General features: G+C 43.3%; 2 protein-coding genes across 2 annotated transcripts; one reads left to right on the top strand and one right to left on the bottom strand.

Annotated features, from left to right (window-relative positions):
- Positions 1–1,326: 1,326 nt before the first annotated feature.
- RBM18 (RNA binding motif protein 18) lies at positions 1,327–11,497 on the bottom strand. The gene is made up of 6 exons (XM_069986677.1): positions 11,395–11,497; positions 7,893–8,026; positions 7,679–7,805; positions 5,019–5,105; positions 4,238–4,323; positions 1,327–2,240 (listed from the first exon to the last, which is right to left on the bottom strand). Exons 2-6 carry the CDS (start codon positions 8,003–8,005, stop codon positions 2,081–2,083), a joined length of 573 nt encoding a protein of 190 aa, XP_069842778.1. The 5' UTR covers positions 8,006–8,026; positions 11,395–11,497; the 3' UTR covers positions 1,327–2,080.
- On the top strand, positions 11,391–26,643 carry MRRF (mitochondrial ribosome recycling factor). Its single transcript, XM_069943928.1, has 7 exons — positions 11,391–11,536; positions 12,372–12,543; positions 13,770–13,919; positions 22,470–22,588; positions 23,767–23,858; positions 24,104–24,263; positions 26,242–26,643. The coding sequence occupies exons 2-7, from the start codon at positions 12,390–12,392 to the stop codon at positions 26,317–26,319; spliced, it is 753 nt and encodes a 250-aa protein (XP_069800029.1). The 5' UTR covers positions 11,391–11,536; positions 12,372–12,389; the 3' UTR covers positions 26,320–26,643.
- Positions 26,644–26,872: the final 229 nt, after the last annotated feature.

The following is a 26,872-nucleotide window of genomic DNA, read 5'->3' as shown; positions in this document are numbered from 1 at the left end:
AAACAAGCTGCTCGCCCTGTTCAGAGTATAATCCAGCAGCCCAGTCTCCAGTCCTTGTCTCATCTCTCCTGAACGATCTGCTAAACTGATTTACAGCCAAATCAAAGTTGATCTCTTTCAGTAGAGGTGCTGGGGACGGAGCGGATTTCACTCTGAAGAGGAGTAAGCAGCCTACATTATATGTTAGGACATAATGGCTGCAGAAGAACGGAGCAAACCTTTTATTAAAGAAAATAATGTTTTTACGCCAATAAAAGCACAATACAAAAACAAGTATATTCTACGTGTCCATAATCTTTGGCGTCCATTCACATTACAGGTCCTGAGGCAGATTTGATGCTGTGTTCCATCATTCAGTTACAATGATATCTGCACCAGCAAACCTCCTGCAGATCCAGTACATGTGAATGAATCCTTAAAAACAACCTGTTACATATTTAGCGGCTTCTAAAAGGATGATGGGTCTTTTCTGTACATAAGAGGCCCGAGCCCCTCCAACCAATCCTAAGTTTAGACAAGACTCACATGATGCCTTTTAACTGTGCAGACACTTATACAACAAAGCATTAGGACAATCACGTCAGCCTTTTCACCTATTCTGATTGGCTCTAAGAGAAGAGGCATATAATTTTACCCTCCACCCACCAGATTAAAGAACTGGTGGGACAAATCACAAAAAGCCCTTAAAGGAGTTATCCAGACTTAGAAAAACCTGGCTGCCTTATTTCAGAAAAAGCATCACTCCTGCCCTCAGTTATGGTTTTTGTAGCTCAGTTCTATTAAAATGAATGGAGCAGAATTGTAATACCACACACAGCCTGAGGACAGGGGTGGTGCTGTTTTGCAAAAAAAAAAAAAATTAGCTGTTCTTTTTCTAATCCTGGCTAACCCCTTTAAACTAACAACTGGACAATATTCTTTAGGGTGCGTTCACACCTACAGGATCCGCAGCAGATCCGCAACAGATTTGATGGTGCAGATTTGATGCTGTGTTCAGTTATTTAAATGAAATCTGCTGCAATACGTAAGTGTGAATTTACCCTAAGGCTGGGTTCACACTACGTATATTTCAGTCAGTATTGTGGTCCTCATATTGCAACCAAAACCAGGAGTGGATTGAAAACACAGAAAGGCTCTGTTCACACAATGTTGAAATTGAGTGGATGGCCGTCATTTAATGGCAAATATTTGCTGTTATTTTAAAACAACGGCTGTTATATTGAAATAATGGCAGTTATTTACTGTTATATGGCGGCCATCCACCCAATTTCATCATGGTGTGAACAGAGCCTTTCTGTGTTTTTAATCCACTCCTGGTTTTGGTTGCAATATGAGGACCACAATACTGACTGAAATATACGTAGTGTGAACCCAGCCTTAAGGTGTAATCACCCAAGTTAAAAATTACAAAAGACAATTGCTAAAATACTCAACGTCTCAGTACCTGCTTGCAATGATTATTACGAACGCTACTAGTCTGGAAGTGTCAACCGATTCCTTACACCCAATTGCTCCTATGGTCAGAAATTATGGCTTGTAAACTTATTGCGGACCTAGATATGTGTATAAACACTGCATAAAACCAGCGAACTCCCCTCTCTTCAGCCATTCCTCCACGATGTCCATTCATACAAGACTCTGTTCACACTAGCATCTTAGCTTCCGTCTAGATTGACACCATGATGGTTGAGATGGACAAGCTTTGGAGCAAAACCCCATTGACGCATAATGGATGTTTTTGTTTGTGAGGAATGAAAGGTGGAATCTGATTGGTTGCTAGGGGCAACTGAGCCAGTTTCACTTTACACCATGTTTGATAAATCTCCCCCAATGTGTGTTTCTTTGGGAGTAAAATAAAAAGCACACACAACAAATGTTTATATCGATAAAAGAAAAAGACGTAAGAATGCTAAACCACCAACCATCCAAACTCTGCTCTCCGTTCTGGAAAATTCAAGTCTGCAAGGAATAGGGTTTTCATGAGGTCTGTGTTATCAGAATTAACATTACAGGGTCTATACATTGTGGGGGGGGGGATGTGCTCAGAGTCCGTGGAGCTCCCGGAGAAACAGGGACACTGTCATCTCTTTGTCTTCCATGAACTTCTAGAATACGGTGTGCTCCTTTTCTTCTCCGATGCCTTAAAATAAGAGTAGGCTGGCTGGCCGGGTAAGTCTTGGTCCGGATTTTCCGCCATCATCTTCAGTTTTGCTTCGATCGCTTTAATCTTAGCGCTGACACTGTAAGAAAAGAAATACATGAATTAAACTTATAGGTTAGAAGAACAAAGCTCAAATGGAACAAAAAAAAAGTGACTACTGGATTGCACTTAAAGGGATTGTTTGCGGTTTGTATCCATGAAGACACATAGGCATAAATAGGCACTGTATACACAAAATGGTAAAAAAAAATCTAAATAAATCATTTGTACCACACCTGTCATGTGTGGTATCACCACTCGGCTCTATTAAAGGCGTTATCCAGCCCTACAAAAACATGGCCATTTTCTTTCAGAGCTGATATGGTTCCCTTGAGCAATGTATAAAGCTCCTGCAGCAGCCGTGGCACATACCGGTATGTTCCGCGGCTGCTGCAGTAGCTTTATACATTGCTCCAGGAAACCATATCAGCCCAATTGGGCTGACTGGTTTCCTTTAACTTCAATGGGACTAATTTTTGAGTAATACATCAATTTCTTTTTCTAATCCTGGACAAACCCTTTAAATGTAGCAGATATTTAATTCACTGCAGAAAACTAGGGCTATATGAGGACTGGGGCCACGATAGGGGTTGTGTAACCAGAAATTGCTGTGGCACACTAAGCTGCGTCATAGCTAAGGTCAGTGAATGAAGCAATGAAATTTTTGCCACTGCCAGGTCACGGCTAGGGATGAGCCAACCGGCTGAGGTTCGGGTTCGTATGAACCTGAACTATCGGCTTCTGATTCCCGCTGCCTGCCTGCTCTGTGGAGAGGGTGGATACAGCCGGAGGACCGCCTGGAAAACTGGGATACAGCCATAGCCATAGGCTGTATCCCAGTTTTCCAGGCTGTCCTTCGGCTGTATCCACCCTCTACACGGAGCAGGCAGACAGCGGGAATCAGAAGCAGATAGTTCAGGTTCATACAAACCCGAACCTCAGCCTGTTCGCTCATCCCTAGTCACGGCCACTTGAGGGTCACAACCCCATTCATGGCTGCAATGCAGTGTGTCCCAGGAACTTTCGATTGCACGAAATTTCAATGTAGTTCTAGCATTAGAAAATTAGGTTCATCCGACCACAGCCATTTAGGGTCTAAACAAAAAAAAATCACTTGAAAATTGAAAAAGAAATAAATTGTGGCGTTTGTACTTATAACCAAAAATATAAAAAAAAAACATAAAAGTAAAAAAATATTTTTGCACAGAAGTTTATACTTTCTATAAAGTACAATAAGAGAAGATTTGTCCGGCATGAAATAAAACCCCGGGCGAGCAGACAACATGATTCACGTTTTATCCCTGATTGTTCCGCATCTGACCTTTATACCCCGGCCCTACAGTTCATTGCTGCTCCCCAGAGTAATGCAGCTTCCTGTTAAAGCAACGACGCTCAAATCAGAGCTCAATCAATCAGTTTAACCTTTCGTGGCCCAGCCTGCTGCCTCGGGCTAGTAGACTACATTTGCCCTTCCATTTCCTGACCACTTAGAAACACACAGGTTGTTTGATCAGTGCATTACCCATGTGCCTGACAGGATCAGCAGAGACTGAAGCACTTGTTTATTTAAGGACCCCCCGCTCATTGAAAAGCCCCTCTGTACTCCACATTGTCTGCCCTGGTATTAGTGATTAATATACCGACCAAAGGATGGCATGGTCTTTCTGTAAGTATAGCATATGCAGATGGTAAGCAAAGGCTTGTGTTTGTGTTCATAGCAATTTTTTTTCCCCCTTGTTGCCTTTCAAAGCCACTTCATAAAAAGTCTTGATTACAAATAGGTGAAAATGTTGGTGTACAGCTTCTATGTGGAGCTGTCTCCATGGTACCAGACTACAAACAAACCCTGAGTAGTCTCATCCTAGGAATCCAGAAATCTATCTGCACAAAAGCAGACAAACAGAACTGGATATGAGAAGACTTTGTATACTCAACATTTCTGCATGTAAAACAGTGCCCACCGGGGAGCGCAGCTAGCCACACACAGACTGGATATGTGCATGAGTACGTTACATGAACAACACAAAAAAAAGTCACCTGAGAGTGGACTGAGTTGGTTCTGTGCTTGAAGATGGCTCCAGACTTATTGGAAGGACCTTCTCACTTTTATAATTGTCATATTTCTGGAAAAGAGGAAGACATATGCATTACTATTAACACAATAGGTGTTATAGCCTCACTTTACTGTCATTAGGAGCAATTTCTGACACATCCTCAGACATGTTATAAAAGTTTCTCATCACTCCTAAGACCTGCTGCAATCCTGAGATACAGTGGGGGGAGTGTGCGACTTGTTCACTTCATTCGAGCTTATGGAGCGAACAAGCTGGGTGTTCCTGTGGGCATTGCTGCCCACTCCCCCAAGGTGTATCTCAGTTGGCCTCAGGGCTGAGACCCGGTGCGATCAGTAACTTCTGACATGTCTGAGGACATGTCAAAAGTTACTGCAAATAACAGTAATGCTTTAAAGGGTTTACAGGTATATATATCCTTAGGGTAGCCCAACAATGTGAAATACGTGTAAATCCCAAGGCTCTTCCTAGTCGGTTCTACAGACGCTCTGGAGACAAGATAAGACATCACAATGTAGTTACCGTAATTGTAGGATATGTTTTCTAATTTTTAATTGGCGTTTATCACTTTTCTTTTTCTTCTCTATCTAACCCAGACCGCCATGACCTTCTAACTATGAATATCTTTGGTGGAAAGAGCCAAATCCAAATAGGAAATGTAAAATACAGACTCAAAAAGCACAGTGTCCCACTAGCCACCACCTCTATGTGACCTGCATCTTAAGTGTTTATAATAAGTGTTGTACCTTAATTTGTGCATGTGCCCATCTCACAACCAATTTCTTTGACAGGGCCATTTTCCCATTGAGGCAATGTATAGCATTTTCAGCTTCCTAAAAAAAAAAAAAAAAAAAAAAAAAAAAAAAAAAAAAAGGATAATATTTCTATGGTTAGGTGACTGTACCAATTTACTGCAGACAACATATCATGTCTCTATACAGATTCACATACATGGAGAATATATCACGTCTGTCCCTTAAGTGGGATTTACGGTCCTGTATGTCACTACGTCTTACCAATAAGCTGCAATAACCACATTAAGTCACAGAACAAAGCTTCAGAGCCATAGCGCTGTGTATACCATTAGTACTGCACACATTTAGGCTGTTACTATGAAAACCTTTACCACCACACTAGTGTGACAGGTTCACGCCTGTCAAATGGGATGGGGAGGTACAGAGGGTGTAATCGGGGGCCTCCCTTCATTCCTCTCCACACAGATCACTGCTAATGGACTGAACCCATTGCATTCACAGAAATAAAATATAATTAAACTGATGAAAATTAGAAAGGAATGGCTCACACACTATATATGTATATATTCTATAAAATATTACAATTCTCTGTGTCTCAGGGTACATTCACACTGAGTAAAACAGGCGGAAATTCCAAACGGAACCCCCGTAGCGGACTCCTCTCGGAATCCCGCCTGCCTCAGTGTCTCAATGCAATGTGTTTCGTGCCGCGGCGGGTCACGCGTCGCGGCGTTTCGGTCCCCGGCCGCTTCCTGGTGTATGACGCAGGCCCGAGACGATATGTCTCAGGTCTGATCAGCCAGTCAGTGAAGGAGGCGGGATCTGAGCGGACTTGAAACGGATCCCGCCTCCTTCACTGACTGGCTGAAAAGACCTGAGACGTCACGTGTTGGACCCACGTCAGACACCAGGAAGCGGCCGGGAGCCAGGCACCGGAGCGCCGCGATGCGGGACCCGCCGCTGGAACCGGGGAGGTGAGTGGACGTCTTTTCCCTCAGCCACCTCCTCCCAGCATAAAAGTGTCCCCCCCCCCCCCCCCCCCCGAGTACCCCTTTAAGACATTTGACCTCCATTCTAAGGGTCTGTGGGATTTTCTAACAATAATGATTTTATGACTGGGAATATTCAACCCAAACAGCGCCTTCATCCCACTGTAAGGCTGCAATCTTCCTGTAAGGGAGGAGTTGTGACTCCTTGAAGAGGTCACCAAGCTGGCACAGATAGTCTTATATATTATACTCTTCTAACCTGCTGATAGTTTCCCTTTGAAAATCATAAGCCGCTGGCTGCATATGTCCCCGTGTAGTGGGGGGTGTAACACAAAGGGCTGCACAAGTGAATACTGAGCAATGTAATATCTTGCCAATCAGTGAGATAGGTGCTCTATATAATATGGCTCGATGTATCCACTCAGGAGATCTGCAACCCTGAGTAGACCCAACAAAACAACCAAAGCAGGGAGAATAAAACAAGGACCTTAGTCCTCCATTGCATTAGTAACAATTGGGGACCCATGTAACCTACATTACCTGGTCACAGAAGGACAATGGCTTTTTATGAACTAGGATCAAACTCTTACAGGGTGATTGGAAACACGACACTGCTATTTTTTTTCTAGAAAGTCTTGTTTACAGGCTGTGTCCGACTTCGCAAGTGAGGCGCTCTACCTGACAGAGCCCACGGACTAGAGAGGCGCCGTTTCTGAAGAGAAAACAGCCTAAAAAAGATGATTGTGGGAAATACAATTTACTGCCATTACTCAAGGATGGGGAACCTTCAAGGGGTACTGTGGACATCAGTGATCTTTCGGTATTGCCTTGCCCCACAAAAGTTATATAAGACTGAAACAGCTCTGTATGGCTACCGGCCAAATAGTGCTCTAATATCTGCACTTACCATGACCAGAAGTCTAGCAGTCCATTAGACAACTCTGTGCCTTTCAGCTGGCGCCATCTTGGCGCCGTTTATAGTTTGACCTGTTCTGTGGGCCTGGCTTAAATAGCAGGGTGTGTAATAGTCTAGCAGGCCTTCTCTTCCCGCCCCACTTCCTGTGTCTTTGCTAGTGGGCAGATTCAGAGGTGGGTGCTGTGATGTCACGGCCCCGCTGTCCAATCAGGCGAGTGAAGAGAAGAGGGGGACAGATCTTCACAGCAAGGGGAAGATTCAGTATTGGGAGACGTCACACTGAATCCACCCAAAGAATCATGGAAGATGTAGGAATGAGTGGGCACATGCGGAGAAGCTGGGAACTGGAGGTCAGAAGTGAACAGAGCGGGCAAGCGGTAAGCGATTTCTGGTGCAATGTGTCATGTTGCTCCTGGTAAGTATAATCCTTACAAACCTTTGTCCTCCAGTGCTATTTAGTTTTTTCAGGTGTCAATATTTATTGTTTAGAGATGAACTCAATTTGAGCATGCTCAAGTCCGTCTGAACCTGGAACTCCCTGCATTTGGTTACTGATGGCTTAAGAAGTTGGATGGAGCCCTAAGGCTGCCTGAAAAACATGCATACAATCATAGGCCATAGGCTGTATCCAGGTTTTCCAGGACTGCATCTAACTTCTTCAACCACCAGTAACCAAATGCAGAGACTTCCGGGTTGTGCTAATCTCCATTTTTTTATGTCACAAGGAGCTGTCATAATAAACTCACCAGTTTTGTCTCAAAATTGACAAAGCAGTAGCCCCGAGGTTGTCCTTCCAGGGGCCCAGACTTGTGAAACAGGAAATCAAATTGTTTCACTTTGCCAAATTTCTGTAGTAATTTTAACAGATGATACCTGAAAGAAAGGAAGGTGTCAACGCTGCATCAACACAGACTGAGCTATAAGTGGGGAAAAAAAGCAAAACGTGGTTATAACACTCACTCTGTGATCTTTGGGTCCAGATTCCCGATCCATAATCGATGTCCATCCTGCAGTGACCCCTCAGAAAGGATTGATGCGTTCTCCAGAGGCAAGGATTTTAATTCTTCCTCCATCGATGTGTCCTACAGAGAGCACTAAGAAGAAGAGGAGAAGATTATTAACACCAGATATGTGCAGAAATATGTGCCTGTCCTATTCATCCAAATGGGCCATGCAGAAATCTATGCACTTGCTGCCTCAGCAACACGATTCATATGCAGAATGGATAAGTCTAAATCATTGGCATGTAAGCAGTGTTTGGTGCATTTCTTGGGAAGATTAGCCACCCAGCCTGGCAACATCACTTAGGGATGTGCAACAAGTTCTCCATGTCCCTAGAGTGATGGTGATCAGATTGATCCAGGGCTGTGTGTGGTCAGGAGGTATATGAGCTCCTCTGCCGTGTGTTACAGGACGCAATGACATCAGATTTGGGGGGATCTATCCTGACACGGGTCTGCTCTGGATCACTGTCTATCCCTGATGCTCACCCTGAGATTAGCTATGATTCCTGCAAGACAGCAAATGAGAATCAGATGAGAATCACAGCCAAGTATCGGCCACTGAGACAAAGCATCAGCTCCAATCCATACAAAGAATGTAACCCCGTGTACAGACAGCAAGTGCAATGGGATGTGTGCCGGAGGTATCATCAGGACACAGGCGCTGCGGAGGGTGGCTGAGATTAACCAGTTCTCTACTACATCCCCAGCTCCATAATGTGTCCCAGGAAACAGGTTACCAGCATTCATTATGGTGTAACCTAGAAAAACCCAGATCCTGGCTTATACAAGTAGTATGTATGCAACAATCCACTGTATGCTTTAGGGGCCAGAAGGATTTTTTTACTGTGACATCTCTATAGGCAGCACTAGAAACATCCCCATAAAGTAGATGAAATAAATAATTCTTGGATTTGTTCGGCCTTGACTTTTGTATGTTATTATATAGCTCCACATAAGACATATACACATTCACATAGTACAGGGTCTCTGCCTTTGACAGGTGTCCCTGCCACTGTAGTTAACTTCTGTGGCACCCAGTGCTATTGGTGCAGGATGTAACCCACCTGGCACCGAGCGCGAACTACAACACATCATGGTTGTTGGTGGTTATATCTGTATACACATTAGTCACATCTTTGTGGGAGTCTTGATGATCCCATTGAGCAATTGCCATCTGCCTCATAAGTAGAGATGAGTGAACCTAAGGATCCATTTACCCAGAAAGATTATCTGACAGATTATCTGCCAAAGATTTGAAGCCAAAGCCAGAAACAGACTATAAACAGAGATCAGGTCATTAAGGAAAGCCTGAGTTTTCTCCTCTTTTAAAATCCATTCCTGGCTTTGGCTTCAAATCTTTGGCAAATAATTTGTCAGATAATCTTTCTGTGGACCCTAAAGCACGCTCTGTTTTGTCCGCACCTGAACTCTCTGCTTTTTATTATTTGTGGCTGAAGAAGCTGGATGCAGCCCTAGGGAGTCCTGGACATACACTGACTAAGCCTGTCCTTCCTCTTGTAGTTCTCTGGTATCATACAAACCAAAGTCTAAGATGCCATAATTCTTCTTGCAGCCAACCTCTGCTGTAACCCTTTAGGTATTAGGAATGTGTTACATATACCCAGTGCAGCTGTCAGGTTGTGTCTGGTCATGTGGTTTGTAGAAAACAGCAAAAATATCTAATAGATTGGGGTCCCCCTGCTAGCACCCCGCTGACCATAACAAAACTGCTCCAGTGATTGACAGGAAAAGCATATAGAGCCTCACAGTTATAATACAGACACTAAAATGCAGTCTGAACCATAGATCCTAGGACTACATGATGGCACACAGACCACAAGGTGACCTCAAATCCAATGACTGTCAAAATGTGACAAATACAGTGCCAAAAATAAATAATAATAATAATACTAAAACATATGTACGGGGAGGGGATAAGTATTTAATACGCTGCCAATTTTGCTACTTTTCCCACCTACAAAGAATGGAGTTCGTAAGTCAACTGTGAGAGACAGAATCTAAAAAAAAAAAAAAAATCTAGAAAAATTGGGCAAGAAGAATTCTGAAAAAGGTCAGGAATCAGCCCAGAACTACATGGGGGACCAGGTCAATGACCTGATAAGAGCTGGGACCACAGTCTCACAGATTACCATTAGTAATACACTATGCCGCCACCTTGAATTAGGATCCTGCAGTTCCCTGCTTACACCAGCATACATATGTACAGTCCCATTTAGTTCACCATTGACCATCCAGAAGATGATCCAGAAGAGACATGGGAAAAGGTCACGAGGTCAGATGAGACCAAAATAGAACTTTTTGGTATGAACCCCATTTGCCGCGTTTGGAACATGGTCCCAACCATGAAGTATGACAATGACCTGAAATACACAGCCAGGGCAACTAAGGAGTGACTCCATACAAAGCATTTCAAAGCTCTGGCGACCCTCGCCACTAGTCAAACCTATGGAGCGACAGAGAGAGCCAAGTACGCCGGAAGAGCGTTGTACTCGACTCTTCCCGTCGCTCCATAGGTTTGACTAGAGCCGCGGGTCGCCTGCCAACCTGGGGCTGTATTCATAACAGAGCCAGCGGGGTCCAATCCGGAGATCACAGGGGGTTCAGGGGTCAGACCCCCAACAATCTCCTACTTTTCCCCTATTTTGTGAATAGGGAAAAAGTTAATTTTTCCCAGAATACCCCTTGAAGTTCTGTTTTCCTATTGTATCAAACACTTATTTCATGGAATAAAATGCTAAATAATTATGAATCTGTATGTATCTACAATAAATATTACACCCCTCTGTTTTTTTTGTAGGTGGGAAAACTGGGAGAATTGGCACTGTATCAAATACGTATAATTCTCCACTGACTATATGTGTGTCTACATAGGAGATAAATCCCTCTTTCTGGTGAATTCACACCTGGCAGACATTCATTGTCCTATCTGCTATATAAGATGAATAAAACAGATTTGCAGACACAAGATGCAGATTCTGACCGCCCTACTGAAGTGAACTGGGGAAATCTGCCTTGTGTGAACACAGCCTTATAGTGGGGAGGGGGTCAGCTGTGCCCAGTAATAAGATGTTATGATCTGCTGGCGCCCCCTGCTGCTTAATGCAGCGGACTGCAAGTTATTATTGTTGTGGTATTCCCTATAGTAGTATCCCCCAACCTGTGACTCCCCAGCTGTCACAGAACTACAACTCCCATCATGCCTCGGCAGTAAGGACATGATAGGAGATGTAGTTTAGTGACAGCTTGGGGGCCGCATTACACGTACATAACCCGAGCTTCATATGTATCTCAGACACAGCGGTTTTTACTTTTCCAACAGCTGCGTTAGTCAGACTGGTGCGGTACCGTCCTGCCGGCGGACACTAGGACCCAGGCAGGCAGGAGCCCGCCGTACTACTCCCCCGTATACAGCCCCCGTGTGTCTGCCCTATATTTACCCAGAGACGTCCGCTCGGTGCCAGCCTCTCGATCATCCTACAGCCGAACACCTCTGACGTCAGCGGCCGGCGACGCGACGCGACGCGACTCCTTCCCGTCGCGTCGTGATGACGTCAGGCTCCAGAGAAGCCCCATAGAGAGGTAAAGTACAGAGGGGCAGCAGAGTGGAGGACTCTATATTCCTCCAGGTTATGTTGTCATTGACTTGATGGTCTCTCCATAGAATTATAGTAGAGTGGCCCTGGTGCTGTGTGTGAGCGGGCAGGGAGGACTCTCCATCCTATTCTCTGTATACACTATGGAACATTGCTATGCAGCTGCCATAACAATCTCTGCAGGTGTACAGGATGCTATAGGGCTGGGACATAAGAGAGCCATGTGGCATCCTAACCTGGGCACTGTTCACACCACAGTCATGGCTTCCACCACCTCACACCCATTGCAGGATGGACACCATTGACTTAGATAGGATTTACATTATGTTTGTGTTGATATTTGTGTATGGCACCCATTGACTTTAATGGCTGAATGTAGTCAGTGAGTGACTAAGTTCTGGTCACTTTCCTTGTATAAATACATATGTTTAGACTCAAACTGCATTTTACTGGGCTGGGAACCCAATATGTGCCATAGAAGTTGACAGGGTCTGTCCACTTCTGGCATGAGGTTCTGTTTTCATGGAAAGAATAGTGCAATATGCTGCGTTTTTTTTTCTGTCAGATCTGAAGGAGCTACAGATGGATCGTCTGATGATAGTGTGAACAGAGTCTTGTGTGAGGGAATAAGGTCACAATTTAATTTAAAAAACAATTTTAATTCCCTAATCTTGAAATACATTCCACTTTAACAGTATTTTAGATTTCAGAGAAATCTCTCAGTTCCTATGGTTATCTTGTCATGGATGATCGGCTATCTTTGCTTAACCTGAAGCTAAATTAACTAAAAAATCTGAGCTGTCACATGCTCCTCTCTGCAGGTAAAGCTTCTATTCACCATGGCGTTAAAGTATGTAGGAAGACTCTGTCCTGTACTGCAGCAGCTGAGGAACCCCGCCCCACCGTGTGTATGGAGGACGATGCTGGTTGTTCAACAGCAGCAGCACCAGGCGCTACCTCTTAGCAGACATCTTGCTACAAAAAGCAGTAAAGGTACATGTGATTTACAATGACTGAGTAGTTCTATTAAAGCAGAAGTTTGGCGAAATTTTTTTTAATGAAAGTATTGTATTGCCCCCCCAAACGTTATACAAATCCCCAATATACACTTATTATGGGAAATACTTATAGGGTAAATTCACACGGGTGGATACGCAGCGGATTTAACGCTGCAAATTCGTAACTAAACCTGCAGCGGATCTGTGCCCTGTGATTTCCAATGTAATTACAAACTCGCAGCGGGAGTGCCGGCCCCATTAACCCCCACTGCTCTGGCTGATACGTTACCTGCAGTACGAGCCGGCCGCATTTGAGGCTCCCGGAGGTCCCGCGCAGCCAATCAGTGCATGGCCCCGCTGCAGTCACTGATTGGCTGCACGGGACCTCTGGGAGCCGGGAGTCTCAGATGCGGCCAGCTCATACTGCAGGTAACATATCATCCAGAGCGGTGGGGGCTAATGGGGCCACCACTTACATACTGGCAGCGGGATGACAATCCCTCTGCGATTATGTAATTACATTGGAATTCAAAGGGCACAGATCCACTGCAGATTTAGCTACGAATTCGCAGTGTTAAATCCGCTGTGGATCCGCCCGTGTGAATTTACCCATAAAGTGCTTTTTTTCCCTGCACTTACTACTGCATCAAGGCTTTACTTCCTGGATAACAAAGTGATGTCACGCCCCAACTCCCAGAGCTGTGCGGGCTGTGGCTGCTGGAGAGGATGATGGCAGGGGGACACTGAGGGACAGAGGGCACTGGAGGGACATTGAGAATCCCTCTGCCATCATCCTCTCCAGCAGCCACAGCTCGCACAGCTCTGGGGGTCGGGTCGTGACATCACCATTTTATCCAGGAAGTGACATCACCATGTTATCCAGGAAGTGAAGCCTTGATGCAGTAGTAAGTGCAGGGGAAAAAACACTTTATAAGGATTTCCCGTAATAAGTGTATATTGGTTATCTGTATAACTTTTGAGGGGCAATACAATACTTTAATAAAAAATTTTATTTCATTTTCAAGTTGTCATATCACCTATTAATTTAATTGGGAAGGGTGTAATACTTTATTCCGCCTGCGGAGGCGTTGCAGTTAAACGGAACACCTGTCAGTTTTACCCACAGATTACAACTGATCATACCATGCTCAGCAGGAGGATGCTCTCAGAGTGGCTCCCAACAAGGTATTGTCTAAAGCAGTATTATTATGTTGTTCTTAGGAAAAACTAAAGGACAGGCCCGGGTAAATATAAAAGCTGCCTTAGTCGAAGACATTATCAACTTAAAAGATATCGAACAAGATATGAAAAATGTAATTGACAGCCTTAAGGAAGACTACAACAAAAACCTGTCCATCAGAACATCTCCAGGTGAGCGCATTTCTCCATCCAAACCAACTTGTAGAGATCTGCAGACTACTCTGTATGCTTTACGTTTAAAGGGGTCATCCAGCGCTACAAAAACAAGGCCACTTCCCCCCTCTCTTGTCTTCAGTTCAGGTGTGGTTTGAAACCCCACCCAAAGTGGAGACAAGAGAGGGGGAAAAGTGGCCATGTTTTTGTACTGCTGGATGACCCCTTTAAAGCAACTGTGCACTCACTGCTCGTCCTGTCCTATTCCAGGCGATGAGCTCCATAGAAATCTATGGAGACTGTCTGTCTCCTGCAGTGAAAACAATCGGTCAGTGAATGAAGGTTTGAAGTACACAGCCTTGTTCTTCCCCCAGCTCTAATAATCAATGGGGGTCTGAACGGCCCGCCTCCGACCAATCAAAATTTGTGGCATCTCTGTGTCAAAAGTTGTTGTTTTTTTTAAAGTGACAGTAACCCTTTAAACCATATAGAATATTGTTTGAATAGCTTCAACTGTTCAGTGTGATTAGTCCCTGCACTGTGTTGATGCCTTTAACCCAGAAGGTTCCCCTCTTGTGCAGTCTTTATGGAAGAAAATAATAAGGTTAGCGGCCATTGTGAGATTACATTGGTGACCAGATTGTTATGACTAGTAAGGCATTTTATGCAGTGTTTTCATCATGCAGGGATTGCTGGCGGCAGATCACTGGGAGGTGTAAATCATTCAGCGAATACCACATTGTGTAATTCTGGACATGGTGGTTAAACCTTGTAATGACAGGGAGTGAACGGCTTGTGGTAACTGGTGATTGTACGGGAGGGTTTTAGGCTTAGGTGGCCAAATAGACCTGCAATAGGCGTCCATAGCAGATCTTCTGACTGGAACCAGGGCAGATCTCAGCATCCAGACCTACAGTACAATGAAATAGAAAGCATCCTCTCTCCTGACCTGTCTGTCCTAGTGCATAATTGTATTCTATTATATAGCAAACCAAGAGCATATTGCTTAGAACTAGGGATGGTCCGAATCTGCTGAGGTTTGGGTTCGTATGAACCCGAACGCTCGGCATCAGATTCCCGCTGTCTGCCCACTCCGTGCAGCGGGTGGATACAGCGGTAGGACCGCCTGGAGAACTGGGATACAGCCTATGGTTATGGCTGTATCCCAGTTTTCCAGGCGGTCCTCCCGCTGTATCCACCCTTTCCACGGAGCGGACAGACCGCGGGAATCATTTCCAAGAGTTCGGGTTCGTACGAACCCAAACCGAAGCAGGTTCGGACCATCCCTACTTAGAACTCTGCATTGCAACTTTCCCCTGTTAATCTTACTTCTAATGTATAAATAAATTGACAAATGGGTGTCACCTGTTGGGGGCGTGTCTGGACCATGTCAGACTACACACCCTCTTGACAAGGGGAATGCCCATTTGTCAGTTTATTTGTACATTTTCAGGAGGGATAACAGGAATAGGGCTTTGCATTGTTCTAAGAAGAGATGCTTTAGTATTTTTATTCTATGGGTAATACAATCTGTCAATAGAATATATCGCCAAGCACTGGACTCTATACGAAGTCCCATAGATGGTGATTGAAGTGGCAAAAACCCATGGCAATTGCCCCGTCACAGGTAGAAAAATACCAACTCCACTATAGCAGTCGGAATAAATCCCTGGATCAGCATCCTATCACATGTAATCTAGTGCCCATGACTTGTAATATTATATTTATCGAGAAAAGCATCCAGGCCTCCCTTGTATTTAATGAATCAGCCATGACAACATCATGTGGCAGAGAGTTCCATAGTCTCATTACTCGTACAGTAAAGAACCCACATTGATGCTGATGGTGAAACCTTCTTTCCTCTAGACGTAGAGGATGCCCCCATGTCATAGTTAGGGCCCTATTCCATGGAACGATTATCGGCTGTATTCGGTCGATATTGTCCGTTAATCGTCCCGTGGAATAGGAGGCAACAATCAGCCGACATCGTTCATGTCGGCTGATTGTTGAAGTCGTTTGTCTTTCAACATGTTGAAAGACAAACGACTTGTATAGCAGCGATCTGGTGCTCCGTGGAATGGGGAGCGGAGGCAGCAGACCGCCGCTATATCCTATGGGCTGCCCAGACGATCAGCGATCACCCGGGCAGCCCCTCTCCTCAACAACCCCCCCCCCCCCCGCACTCTACCGCGTGGAATAGCGCCAGCAGCAGCGAGCGGGGAACGAGGCCTTTACAGACCTAGGAGTAAAAAGATCACTATAAAGATCTCTTTACTGTCCATTCATATATTTGTACATTGTGATCAGATCGTCCCTAAAACGTCTTTTTTTTTCTAGAGTAAGCAAGTTTGCAATTTACATTCATTGTTCTGTTATCATGCTGTAAAACAAAGCTGTACTTACCAGAAATCCAGGTCCAGTCTCCTGAAGGCAGATTTTCTGACTTAGGGGCCTATTCCACGGAGCGATAATCGGCCGAATTGTCCTGATTCGACCGATTATTGCTCCGTGGAATAGAGAGAATGATCAGCCGATGATTGTGTCATCGGCTGAGCGTTCATTTAGGTTCAAACCTAAAATCATCGGTCGCCACCCGCGCATCGCTATGTGGAATAGCGGGCGCGGCGGGCGACCGACCGACAATTTCACAAACCTCATACTTTACCTGTCCAGGCTGCAGGTCTTCTCCTTCTCCCGGTCCTGTGCTGCAGCAGCTTCGGAGCGGCCTGTCTGAGCTGACAGACCGCTCAGCCAATCACTGGCCAGGACCGCTGTGGCCAGTGATTGGCTGAGCAGTCTGTCAGTTCAGACAGGCCGCTCCAAAGCTGCTGTGGCGTGGGACTGGGGGAAGGAGAAGACCTGCAGCCTGGACAGGTAAAGTATGAAACAAGGGCTGCAGGGACATCTGTAACGATGTCCCTGCAGCCCTCGCTAAACGATTGTCGGCCGTGGAATAGGCCCAGTAAACGAAAACCGATCTAGCAGATCGGCGCTCGTTTAGATCTTTGATCAGGCCCTGTTCGTCCCGTGGAATAGGACTCTTATGCTGGTTGAAAAAAAACAGACTAAACACAGGAATTCTGGCCAGTACAGAGAGTCACGGCTCAATATGTCTATCAATCACATGACTGCCTTCTCTCTGTGAGCAGATTGCCTGGGATACACAGGACTTCCTGTTTTCTGTCTCGTTGAGAAAAAAAATGTAAGAAAACAGGAAGTGCCGTGTTTTCCATGATAACTAAAAAAAAAAAATTAATGTAAACTGCAAAATTGCTTTATATCACATCTACTGATTTAGATTATGAGAGTTGTTACGACAGTGACACTTTAATGACCTTGGTCGCCCTCCTCTGCACCTGCTCCAGTTCAGCTGTGTCTTTCTTATATACCGGTGCTGTACACAGTATGTTCCATGTTTGGTCTGACCAGTGATTTATAAAGAGGCAAAACTATGTTCTCATCTTTAGCATCTCGGCCTCTTTTGATGCCTCCCATTATTTTATTGAATAAATAAAAAATGACCAATCCTCAAAGGTACTTGCCCAAATGGATATATTGTCAGTTTAGAAATACAATGTAATAACAATCAATACAATAAATTCAATAAATACATATATGTACACAGTTACCATAGGGCCCTAATGGTATAATAAATGCAATAAAAGATAAAAACCAGAATTGAATATATCAAGTGGAGCTTGGTATGGCTCCTAAAAATGGTATCTCAAATGAAGGAAAGAAAAAAGAGGGATTTGTATGGTGCACCTCTCACAAGACCAAATGGCATTGATGATGTGGTACGCCAGAGATGTTATGTTATGTCCACACAGGTAACGGTATTTGGAAAAGATCGCTAACGGTACTTGGAAAGGATCGCTAAGTACTCACTATTTGCGACCTGTAGTCCGTCTGTGGTTACCACTGTGGATCGCCAAAATGGAACGCTGAATGTCCGCTATATGCGACCTGTAGTACGCTCGCGGTTTCCACTGTGGAGCACCGTCCTGGGTCTCCGATCTCAGGTATGGTTGTCTTTTTGTTTATACCGCTTCTAATGCCGGGAGCGCCGGCTGGAGAGTGGCGTCTTCTCCGCTCGCGGTATTGTAGTGAGTCCTGTTCGTGGCGATCCAAACGCGGGAACTCAGCTGTCAATCAGTGTTCCGTGGCGGTATACGGTGAATGTCGTAATCTGTAGTTTGGCCAAGTCTCAATGCTCAAGGTCAGAGATGGTGCACTATCGGTACCAAGAGGAATAGCTATACGCGTTTCAAGGCAACCAGGGCCTCTACATCAGTAGCTTATACAGACTCTGCGGTTGTGGTCCGTTTTATATCGTTGTAAGAGAGAGAGTGAAAATTAGAGTCTTAGGTTATTTCCAAAGTGCGAAATGTCCGATGTGGATCGGATCACTGTTGCTGAATTGCACAGTTGTATGGGCGAGAGATGACATATCAAAAAATGACGTGTTAAAAAATACATAATGTGTACAGGTACTTATCCTTAATATTTAATTCTTTGATGGAGAATATACTGATAAGGAGATATATAAAGTGGATATATAAGGTGGTCATTAGATCCATCACATCACTTAAAGTATAAATAGAAAACATAGAAATAAAAATAAAAAATAAAAATAAAAAATTAATGAAGATAAAGATAAAGATAAAAATAAAGATAAAAGTAAAACATAAAAATAAAAAAATAAAAAGTACAAATAAGGATAAAGTAAAGATAGAAATATTAAAGATAAAGATTTAGATCTAAATAACAGTATATAGATATATGCATCAAAATATGAGATGAGACTAAATATAGTGTAACTGGGAAGGGAGGGAGGGCATGTATCACAGGGCACATGGCCAGGCTGATAATTAAACAGCCGGCTGGCCATTGCCATGGGAGACATGCCCCCCCTCTAAAGGGGAATGAGGTAGGTATCAAGATTTAGAGAAAACCAAATATTTCTAACTCTGCATTGAGTCCCTTAGGCTGTATAGATTCAAACTCATAGATCTTGCGAGATTCAGCTCTAGACATTTGTGTGATCAGATCTCCCCCCCCTCCAGTTTTTCTTTACACTTAGTAGGGCTGTAAATGTCAGTTGTCTTGGGTCTCCTGAGTGGTGTTCGGAAAAATGTGCCGATAGGGGGTGTGTCATATTACGTTTACGTATATTATATAGATGTTCAGCAATTCTAATTTTCATTTGGCGTTTAGTTCTGCCTATATACTGTTTCTTACAGCTACATTCTATAAGATAAATGACTCCCTTTGTCAAAAATTCTGTAATTTCCCATTTAAAATTGTTGACTGTAGATGTAACCGTTTGTATTTTCCCTCTGGAGTTGGTGGTTTTACAATTGCTACATGTTCCACATTTATGGAAGCCTTTGCTGGTTAACCAGTTAGTTGTGATTGTGTTTCTGTGGGGATTTCTAATTGTTGGTGCTATCTGGATTCCTAGATTCGGTGCTCTTGTGTAGACTATAGGAGGTCTGTTAGGTATAAGATGTCCTATGAGTTTGTCTTCCTGGATTAGATGCCAGTTGTTGAAAAAGATGGATTCAACTTTTCTATGATCTTTATTAAAGGGTATGATGATTTTGGATGTATTATTAATAGAAGTGTCTTTTATAGATGGTTGAAAGAATTGTTCCCTATCTAGCTGACGTACTGTATCCAATGATTTGGTTAGCAGATCTCTTGGATACTTTTTCTCCAAAAATTTATTAGTTAGTACGTGAGCTTCTTTTTCAAATTGTTCTGTCTGGGTGCAATTCCTCTTTAAAGGGAACCTGTCACCCCCTGTACCGGGGTGACAGGCTCCCGACCCCCCGTTAGAGACCCCTATACTTATCCAGAAGCGGGACCCGGCGGGATGAGGTAAGTATAGGGGTCTCTAACGGGGGGTCGGGAGCCTGTCACCTCGGTACGGGGGGTGACAGGTTCCCTTTAAAGAGGAATTGCACCCAGACAGAACAATTTGAAAAAGAAGCTCACGTACTAACTAATAAATTTTTGGAGAAAAAGTATCCAAGAGATCTGCTAACCAAATCATTGGATACAGTACGTCAGCTAGATAGGGAACAATTCTTTCAACCATCTATAAAAGACACTTCTATTAATAATACATCCAAAATCATCATACCCTTTAATAAAGATCATAGAAAAGTTGAATCCATCTTTTTCAACAACTGGCATCTAATCCAGGAAGACAAACTCATAGGACATCTTATACCTAACAGACCTCCTATAGTCTACACAAGAGCACCGAATCTAGGAATCCAGATAGCACCAACAATTAGAAATCCCCACAGAAACACAATCACAACTAACTGGTTAACCAGCAAAGGCTTCCATAAATGTGGAACATGTAGCAATTGTAAAACCACCAACTCCAGAGGGAAAATACAAACGGTTACATCTACAGTCAACAATTTTAAATGGGAAATTACAGAATTTTTGACAAAGGGAGTCATTTATCTTATAGAATGTAGCTGTAAGAAACAGTATATAGGCAGAACTAAACGCCAAATGAAAATTAGAATTGCTGAACATCTATATAATATACGTAAACGTAATATGACACACCCCCTATCGGCACATTTTTCCGAACACCACTCAGGAGACCCAAGACAACTGACATTTACAGCCCTACTAAGTGTAAAGAAAAACTGGAGGGGGGGGGAGATCTGATCACACAAATGTCTAGAGCTGAATCTCGCAAGATCTATGAGTTTGAATCTATACAGCCTAAGGGACTCAATGCAGAGTTAGAAATATTTGGTTTTCTCTAAATCTTGATACCTACCTCATTCCCCTTTAGAGGGGGGGCATGTCTCCCATGGCAATGGCCAGCCGGCTGTTTAATTATCAGCCTGGCCATGTGCCCTGTGATACATGCCCTCCCTCCCTTCCCAGTTACACTATATTTAGTCTCATCTCATATTTTGATGCATATATCTATATACTGTTATTTAGATCTAAATCTTTATCTTTAATATTTCTATCTTTACTTTATCCTTATTTGTACTTTTTATTTTTTTATTTTTATGTTTTACTTTTATCTTTATCTTTATTTTTATCTTTATCTTCATTAATTTTTTATTTTTATTTTTTATTTTTATTTTTATTTCTATGTTTTCTATTTATACTTTAAGTGATGTAATGGATCTAATGACCACCTTATATATCCACTTTATATATCTCCTTATCAGTATATTCTCCATCAAAGAATTAAATATTAAGGATAAGTACCTGTACACATTATGTATTTTTTAACACGTCATTTTTTGATATGTCATCTCTCGCCCATACAACTGTGCAATTCAGCAACAGTGATCCGATCCACATCGGACATTTCGCACTTTGGAAATAACCTAAGACTCTAATTTTCACTCTCTCTCTTACAACGATATAAAACGGACCACAACCGCAGAGTCTGTATAAGCTACTGATGTAGAGGCCCTGGTTGCCTTGAAACGCGTATAGCTATTCCTCTTGGTACCGATAGTGCACCATCTCTGACCTTGAGCATTGAGACTTGGCCAAACTACAGATTACGACATTCACCGTATACCGCCACGGAACACTGATTGACAGCTGAGTTCCCGCGTTTGGATCGCCACGAACAGGACTCACTACAATACCGCGAGCGGAGAAGACGCCACTCTCCAGCCGGCGCTCCCGGCATTAGAAGCGGTATAAACAAAAAGACAACCATACCTGAGATCGGAGACCCAGGACGGTGCTCCACAGTGGAAACCGCGAGCGTACTACAGGTCGCATATAGCGGACATTCAGCGTTCCATTTTGGCGATCCACAGTGGTAACCACAGACGGACTACAGGTCGCAAATAGTGAGTACTTAGCGATCCTTTCCAAGTACCGTTAGCGATCTTTTCCAAATACCGTTACCTGTGTGGACATAACATCTCTGGCGTACCACAGGTCGCAGAATATTATGATAAAATCATCAATGCCATTTGGTCTTGTGAGAGGTGCACCATACAAATCCCTCTTTTTTCTTTCCTTCATTTGAGATACCATTTTTAGGAGCCATACCAAGCTCAACTTGATATATTCAATTCTGGTTTTTATCTTTTATTGCATTTATTATACCATTAGGGCCCTATGGTAACTGTGTACATATATGTATTTATTGAATTTATTGTATTGATTGTTATTACATTGTATTTTTAAACTGACAATATATCCATTTGGGCAAGTACCTTTGAGGATTGGTCATTTTTTATTTATTCCTTATCTTGCATTTTTTTGCCCATGGTACTGGGTTGACCTCTGACCTCAGGTGCAGTAAAGTATAGAGAGCTCCACCATCTTCTTTAAATTTTTTAATTTGACCATTATTTTATTGGCCTTAGCAGCTGCTGCCTGGCACTGATCACTGAAGTTCAGTTTACTGTCCACTTGTTTTTTTGTTTTTTTTATTAAGGACATGGGGGTAATGATGGACATATAAAATAACATTGTGTTGTACGCTCTCTGTGTATTTCATGAAGTCAGGCCTGTGTGATATTGTTGGTTAATGTCAGCCATCATTTTTAGGCGCCTTTGATCATATCATTGTAAAAACAAAGGATGGAAAATTCCCTCTAAGCCATTTAGGACAAATCACCCTGAAGTCTCCCCGACTGTTTGTGATCAACATGGCAAGTTTTCCAGAGGTAAGTCCTGCTGTGATTCCCACTCAACTACCTTTTAACTTCTACTGTCATCACATACAGGCCAAGATGGACTTTGAAGGATTGTCTTATGGGCTGATCACTGTTGTTTCCACTGCGGCACACCTGAAAAACAGCTGATTCTGCCAGAGGCAAGCGATGGCTAGCCACTGCAGTGACCTTTTTTTGTTGGGGGGTAGTCACTGCTATTTATTGCCTAAGATCTTGGTTCTTGGCTACCTTGGTCTTGAGGGCTTATTCATTGGTATGGTGACTATATCTTGGCAACATTGCCTGGTTCAGGCAGCTTCTTTTTAGCTCTTCCCTTTATATTATTAGAGATTATCCAAGATTGCAAAATCATAATTGTTTTCTTCCAGAAACTGCACCACACCTGTGTGTGGTATTACAACTCTGCTCCATTTAATGCAATGGAACTGAGCTGTAATGCCAGAAACAAACTGAGTACAGGGGTAGCACTGTTTTTGAATAAAAAAGCAGCTGTGTTTTTTTTCTAACCCTGGATAACCCCTTAAAGGAGAAGTCTGGTGAAAATTTTTATTAAAGTATTGTATTGCCCCTCAAAAGTTATACAACTCACCTATATACACTTATTACGGGAAATGCTTATAAAGTGCTTTTTTTCCCTGCACTTACTACTGCATCAAGGCTTCACTTCCTGGATAAAATGGAGATGTCACGACCCGACTCCCAGAGCTGTGCGGACTGTGGCTGCTGGAGAGGATGATGGCAGGGGGATGCTCAGGGTCCCTCCAGTGCCCTGTGTCCCTCAGTGTCCCCCTGCCATCATCCTCTCCAGCAGCCACAGCCCGCACAGCTCTGGGAGTCGGGTCGGGACATCACCACTTTATCCAGGAAGTGATATCACCATTTTATCCAGGAAGTGACATCACCATTTTATCCAGGAAGTGAAGCCTTGATGCAGTAGTAAGTGCAGGGAAAAAAGCACTTTATATGCATTTCCAGTAATAAGTGTATATTGGGGATTTGTATAACTTTTGGGGGGCAATACAATACTTTCATAAAAATTTTCGGCACACTTCTCCTTTAAGTATATCTGAGCTTTCTTGAGTCCTGCACCCTTTTAGCTGTCCATTTTCTTACATGTAACAGATGTTGATGCTCTGACGCTTCTAGTTTCTCTCTCCTGTTTTCTGTAGAGTGCTGATGCAGCTGTAAATGCTTTAAGACAAAGTCAGATGAACTTAAATCCAGAACTAGATGGGACACTAATCCGGGTACCGGTCCCTCCGTGAGTATTGTTAGGTTGTATAGTACAGTGTTATAAAGTTCACAACAGCCAATGTAGGCTATAATATCCAGCTCCTAAGCAAGGCCAGGAGCTGCTGTGTTTCTATACAACGTGACACCTTTTCTACAAAAAGTGCATAGTCTGACACATTGATACCTAGGATACAACTGTAGTGTCTTATCAGTAAAGCGCCCCAGATTCTTGGTCTGATGGTTTGTTCTTGTCCCTACATCTCTTCATTAAAGGGTAACTCGAGAGCACAGGGAGAATTTGACCAAACTGGCTAAACAGCTGACAAACAAAGCAAAGGATTCTGTGCGAAAGATCCGCGCCGGGGCCGTACAAGATGTCAAGAAATTTAAGACAACAGTTTCCGAGGACACAATAAAATTGATCGAGAAACAGGTATCACAATAATATATGTCTGGTTTATTTTACGTGTTACTAACTGCGTAACACGCAGTACAGAGCTACATATCCATAGTTAGTTAATTTATTACTAAAATAATTGATCACCTATCCACAGGATAGGTGATAAATGTGCGATTGATTGCATGATTACTGATCCATTCACTGTTACGGGACTGACTGCCTGGTCCATATCTTGTTCTATAGCAGTAAATGGAGCAATACTGCTAATTTAAAGCAATACTGTAGTCAGCGAATCCCTATTTCCCCAAACTGCAGGTACCATTCGTCTGCTCATCTGAAGTCCTCCATGGTTATCTGTTCCGCAATGTGCCCAGGGCCTTGGTTTGGCTAAAAACTGATTTTTATTCAGCAGCAGCTGAGTCATGGCCTAGGGCGTCTGTGCCCTAGGCCTTCTACACCTCTTCTTCCTTCTTCTCTGCCCTCCTCGTCTCTGTCACGGCCCTCACAAGTAGGTTGTATCATCTTGGTTCACCATCAGATTGCTTCGGACAAGTGCATGTGCGATCTGCTGATGACACACTACGATGATGCTACTTACTTGCCGGGGGCATGGCAGACAGGAGGAGGAGGGCAGAGATGTCTATGAAAACATTTGGCACTCGTTATCAGAAAAAACGGAACTACAAGAACTATATGATACAGTGTTAGGCTACATTCACGCATTCCTTTTTTTTGTGGCTTGTATATTATGTCCGCAATTTTCATCTGTGATCCACAAAAATCCATTTGTACTGCTTCCGTATCTTATGTATTTCTGCAGATCTGTAAAAGTGGAAAGTCGCTTGTTAAAATAGGGGAGGAGCACCTGTGACGTAAGAATTACTGATTCATGTTTTGCGGACATTATGGACATTACCTCTGTAACGTCCGCAAATTAAAGGGGAAGTCCGGGCAAAATAATTTTAAGATGTATTATTGCCCAACAAAAGTTATGAAAATTCCTAATAGACACTTATTATGGGAAATGCACCTATAGTGCACTTACTACAGCATGGCGTGTTCAGGTCTCTGTAAAGTTGGTGATGTCGCGTCACATAAACTGCCAACTCCTGCTGCTCCAGTCTGTCCCACCACTGCAGCAGGTGTCAGCAGTTTATGTGACGTGACATCACCTCTTTATAGAGACCTAAACACGCCATGCTGTAGTAAGTGCACTATAGGTGTGCGTTTCCCATAATAAGTGTCTATTAGTAATTTTCATAACTTTTGTTGGGCAATAACATATCTTAAAATTATTTTGCCCGGACTTCCCCTTTTAAGGACGCTCCCATAAATTAATCTTCTATTGGTGTGTCCGTGCTACAGTTACCACCAAAATCACAGATCGGTAAAATTGCGAAATAGGGCCATAGAAGCCTATGAGGCCGTAATTTGTCTATGATTGCAGATACGCAATTATGGGGAAAAAATGCGAACATGTGAATGAAGCCTTAAGTCTTAGACTTGCTCATATTAAACAAATACAGATTTTGGCTATTTTCACACAACGTATCTTTTCGTAAAAGTACGGCCGTTGTTGCAATTGGCTTTTTATGAAAAGATACGTTACCTTGCCGTCTATGGAATCCCGGCCAGACCGTATACACATAGTATCCGTTCCTGGCCGGGATCTCTCGCACCGCCGTAGAAAACCCTGTCAGTACACACTATGGAGCGAGCGGCTCCGGCCGCACGCTCAATGATGTGCAGTGGGGAGTTCTGATGCGGGCGTGCACGGATGTGCCCGGATCAGAACCCTGTGGCTGCAGTACTGGCCGGGATGATCTTTTCAGAGACCGGCCGTTCTGTGATCTGGCCGGGTCACGGAACGGCCGGTCTCTTACGCAGTCTGAACATAAACTTTGACGGAAATATACTGCAGTATATTAGGTGCCTGTTCCTAATCCTCCATCAGTATTGTCATCTATATTTCACCTGATAATAAGTCTTTGTGTTACTGTGTTCATTACAGATCCAGCAGATGGCAGATGACATATCTGCAGAAATGGACAAACAACTAGCATCAAAGACAAAGGAGCTTTTGGAGTAGGACTTCTCAGTGTAAAAGGTGAACTATGGGGAAAGACCTGAACCAGTCACACATCTTCCTCATGTCATGGTAAATGGTATAATTCCCACCAAGGAGGGGCTGATTCTGAATATATGGACTGTAGTGTAACATTAGGTGCAATGGCATAATAATGGACAGTCACGGGGCTGTGGATGTATGGCAAATGGCAGGAAAAAAAAAGAGCCGAATCAAGTAACATTACCAGAACCTTACTCTGTGACAATATGCTTATCCAGTTACTGTACAATATTTTCTTTATACACAATATTATATGATATAATAAAATTTATATGACAAATGGAACTACACACTTGCTTTAAAGAAATGACCATGGCAGAATATACAGTATTTCATAGTTACACAATCCATTGCAACACGTCACTTTCAGTTTGCTGATCCTGGATTTTGCTGATCAGGGATGTCAAACTCAGGCTCTACAGCTGTTGCAAAACTACAAGTCCCATCATGCCTGAACAGCCAAATCTTTAGCTTTGGCTGTCAAGGCATGATGGGAATTGTAGTTTTAAAACAA

The sequence above is a fragment of the Dendropsophus ebraccatus genome, chromosome 10 (assembly GCF_027789765.1).
Source record: "Dendropsophus ebraccatus isolate aDenEbr1 chromosome 10, aDenEbr1.pat, whole genome shotgun sequence".
In the NCBI taxonomy this organism is placed as follows: Eukaryota; Metazoa; Chordata; class Amphibia; order Anura; family Hylidae; genus Dendropsophus; species Dendropsophus ebraccatus.
This window is presented reverse-complemented; position numbering and strand designations above follow the sequence as displayed.

Coding starts and splice junctions, on each gene's coding strand:
- RBM18 (XM_069986677.1), bottom strand. CDS start 8,005: ATGGAGGAAGAATTAAAATCCTTGCCTCTGGAGAACGCATCAATCCTT. Junction 7,806..7,892: donor CTGGACCCAAAGATCACAGA/GTGAGTGTTATA, acceptor CCTTTCTTTCAG/GTATCATCTGTTAAAATTAC. Junction 2,241..4,237: donor CCAACTCAGTCCACTCTCAG/GTGACTTTTTTT, acceptor CTTTTCTTACAG/TGTCAGCGCTAAGATTAAAG.
- MRRF (XM_069943928.1), top strand. CDS start 12,390: ATGGCGTTAAAGTATGTAGGAAGACTCTGTCCTGTACTGCAGCAGCTG. Junction 13,920..22,469: donor GTCCATCAGAACATCTCCAG/GTGAGCGCATTT, acceptor CATCATTTTTAG/GCGCCTTTGATCATATCATT. Junction 22,589..23,766: donor ACATGGCAAGTTTTCCAGAG/GTAAGTCCTGCT, acceptor TGTTTTCTGTAG/AGTGCTGATGCAGCTGTAAA.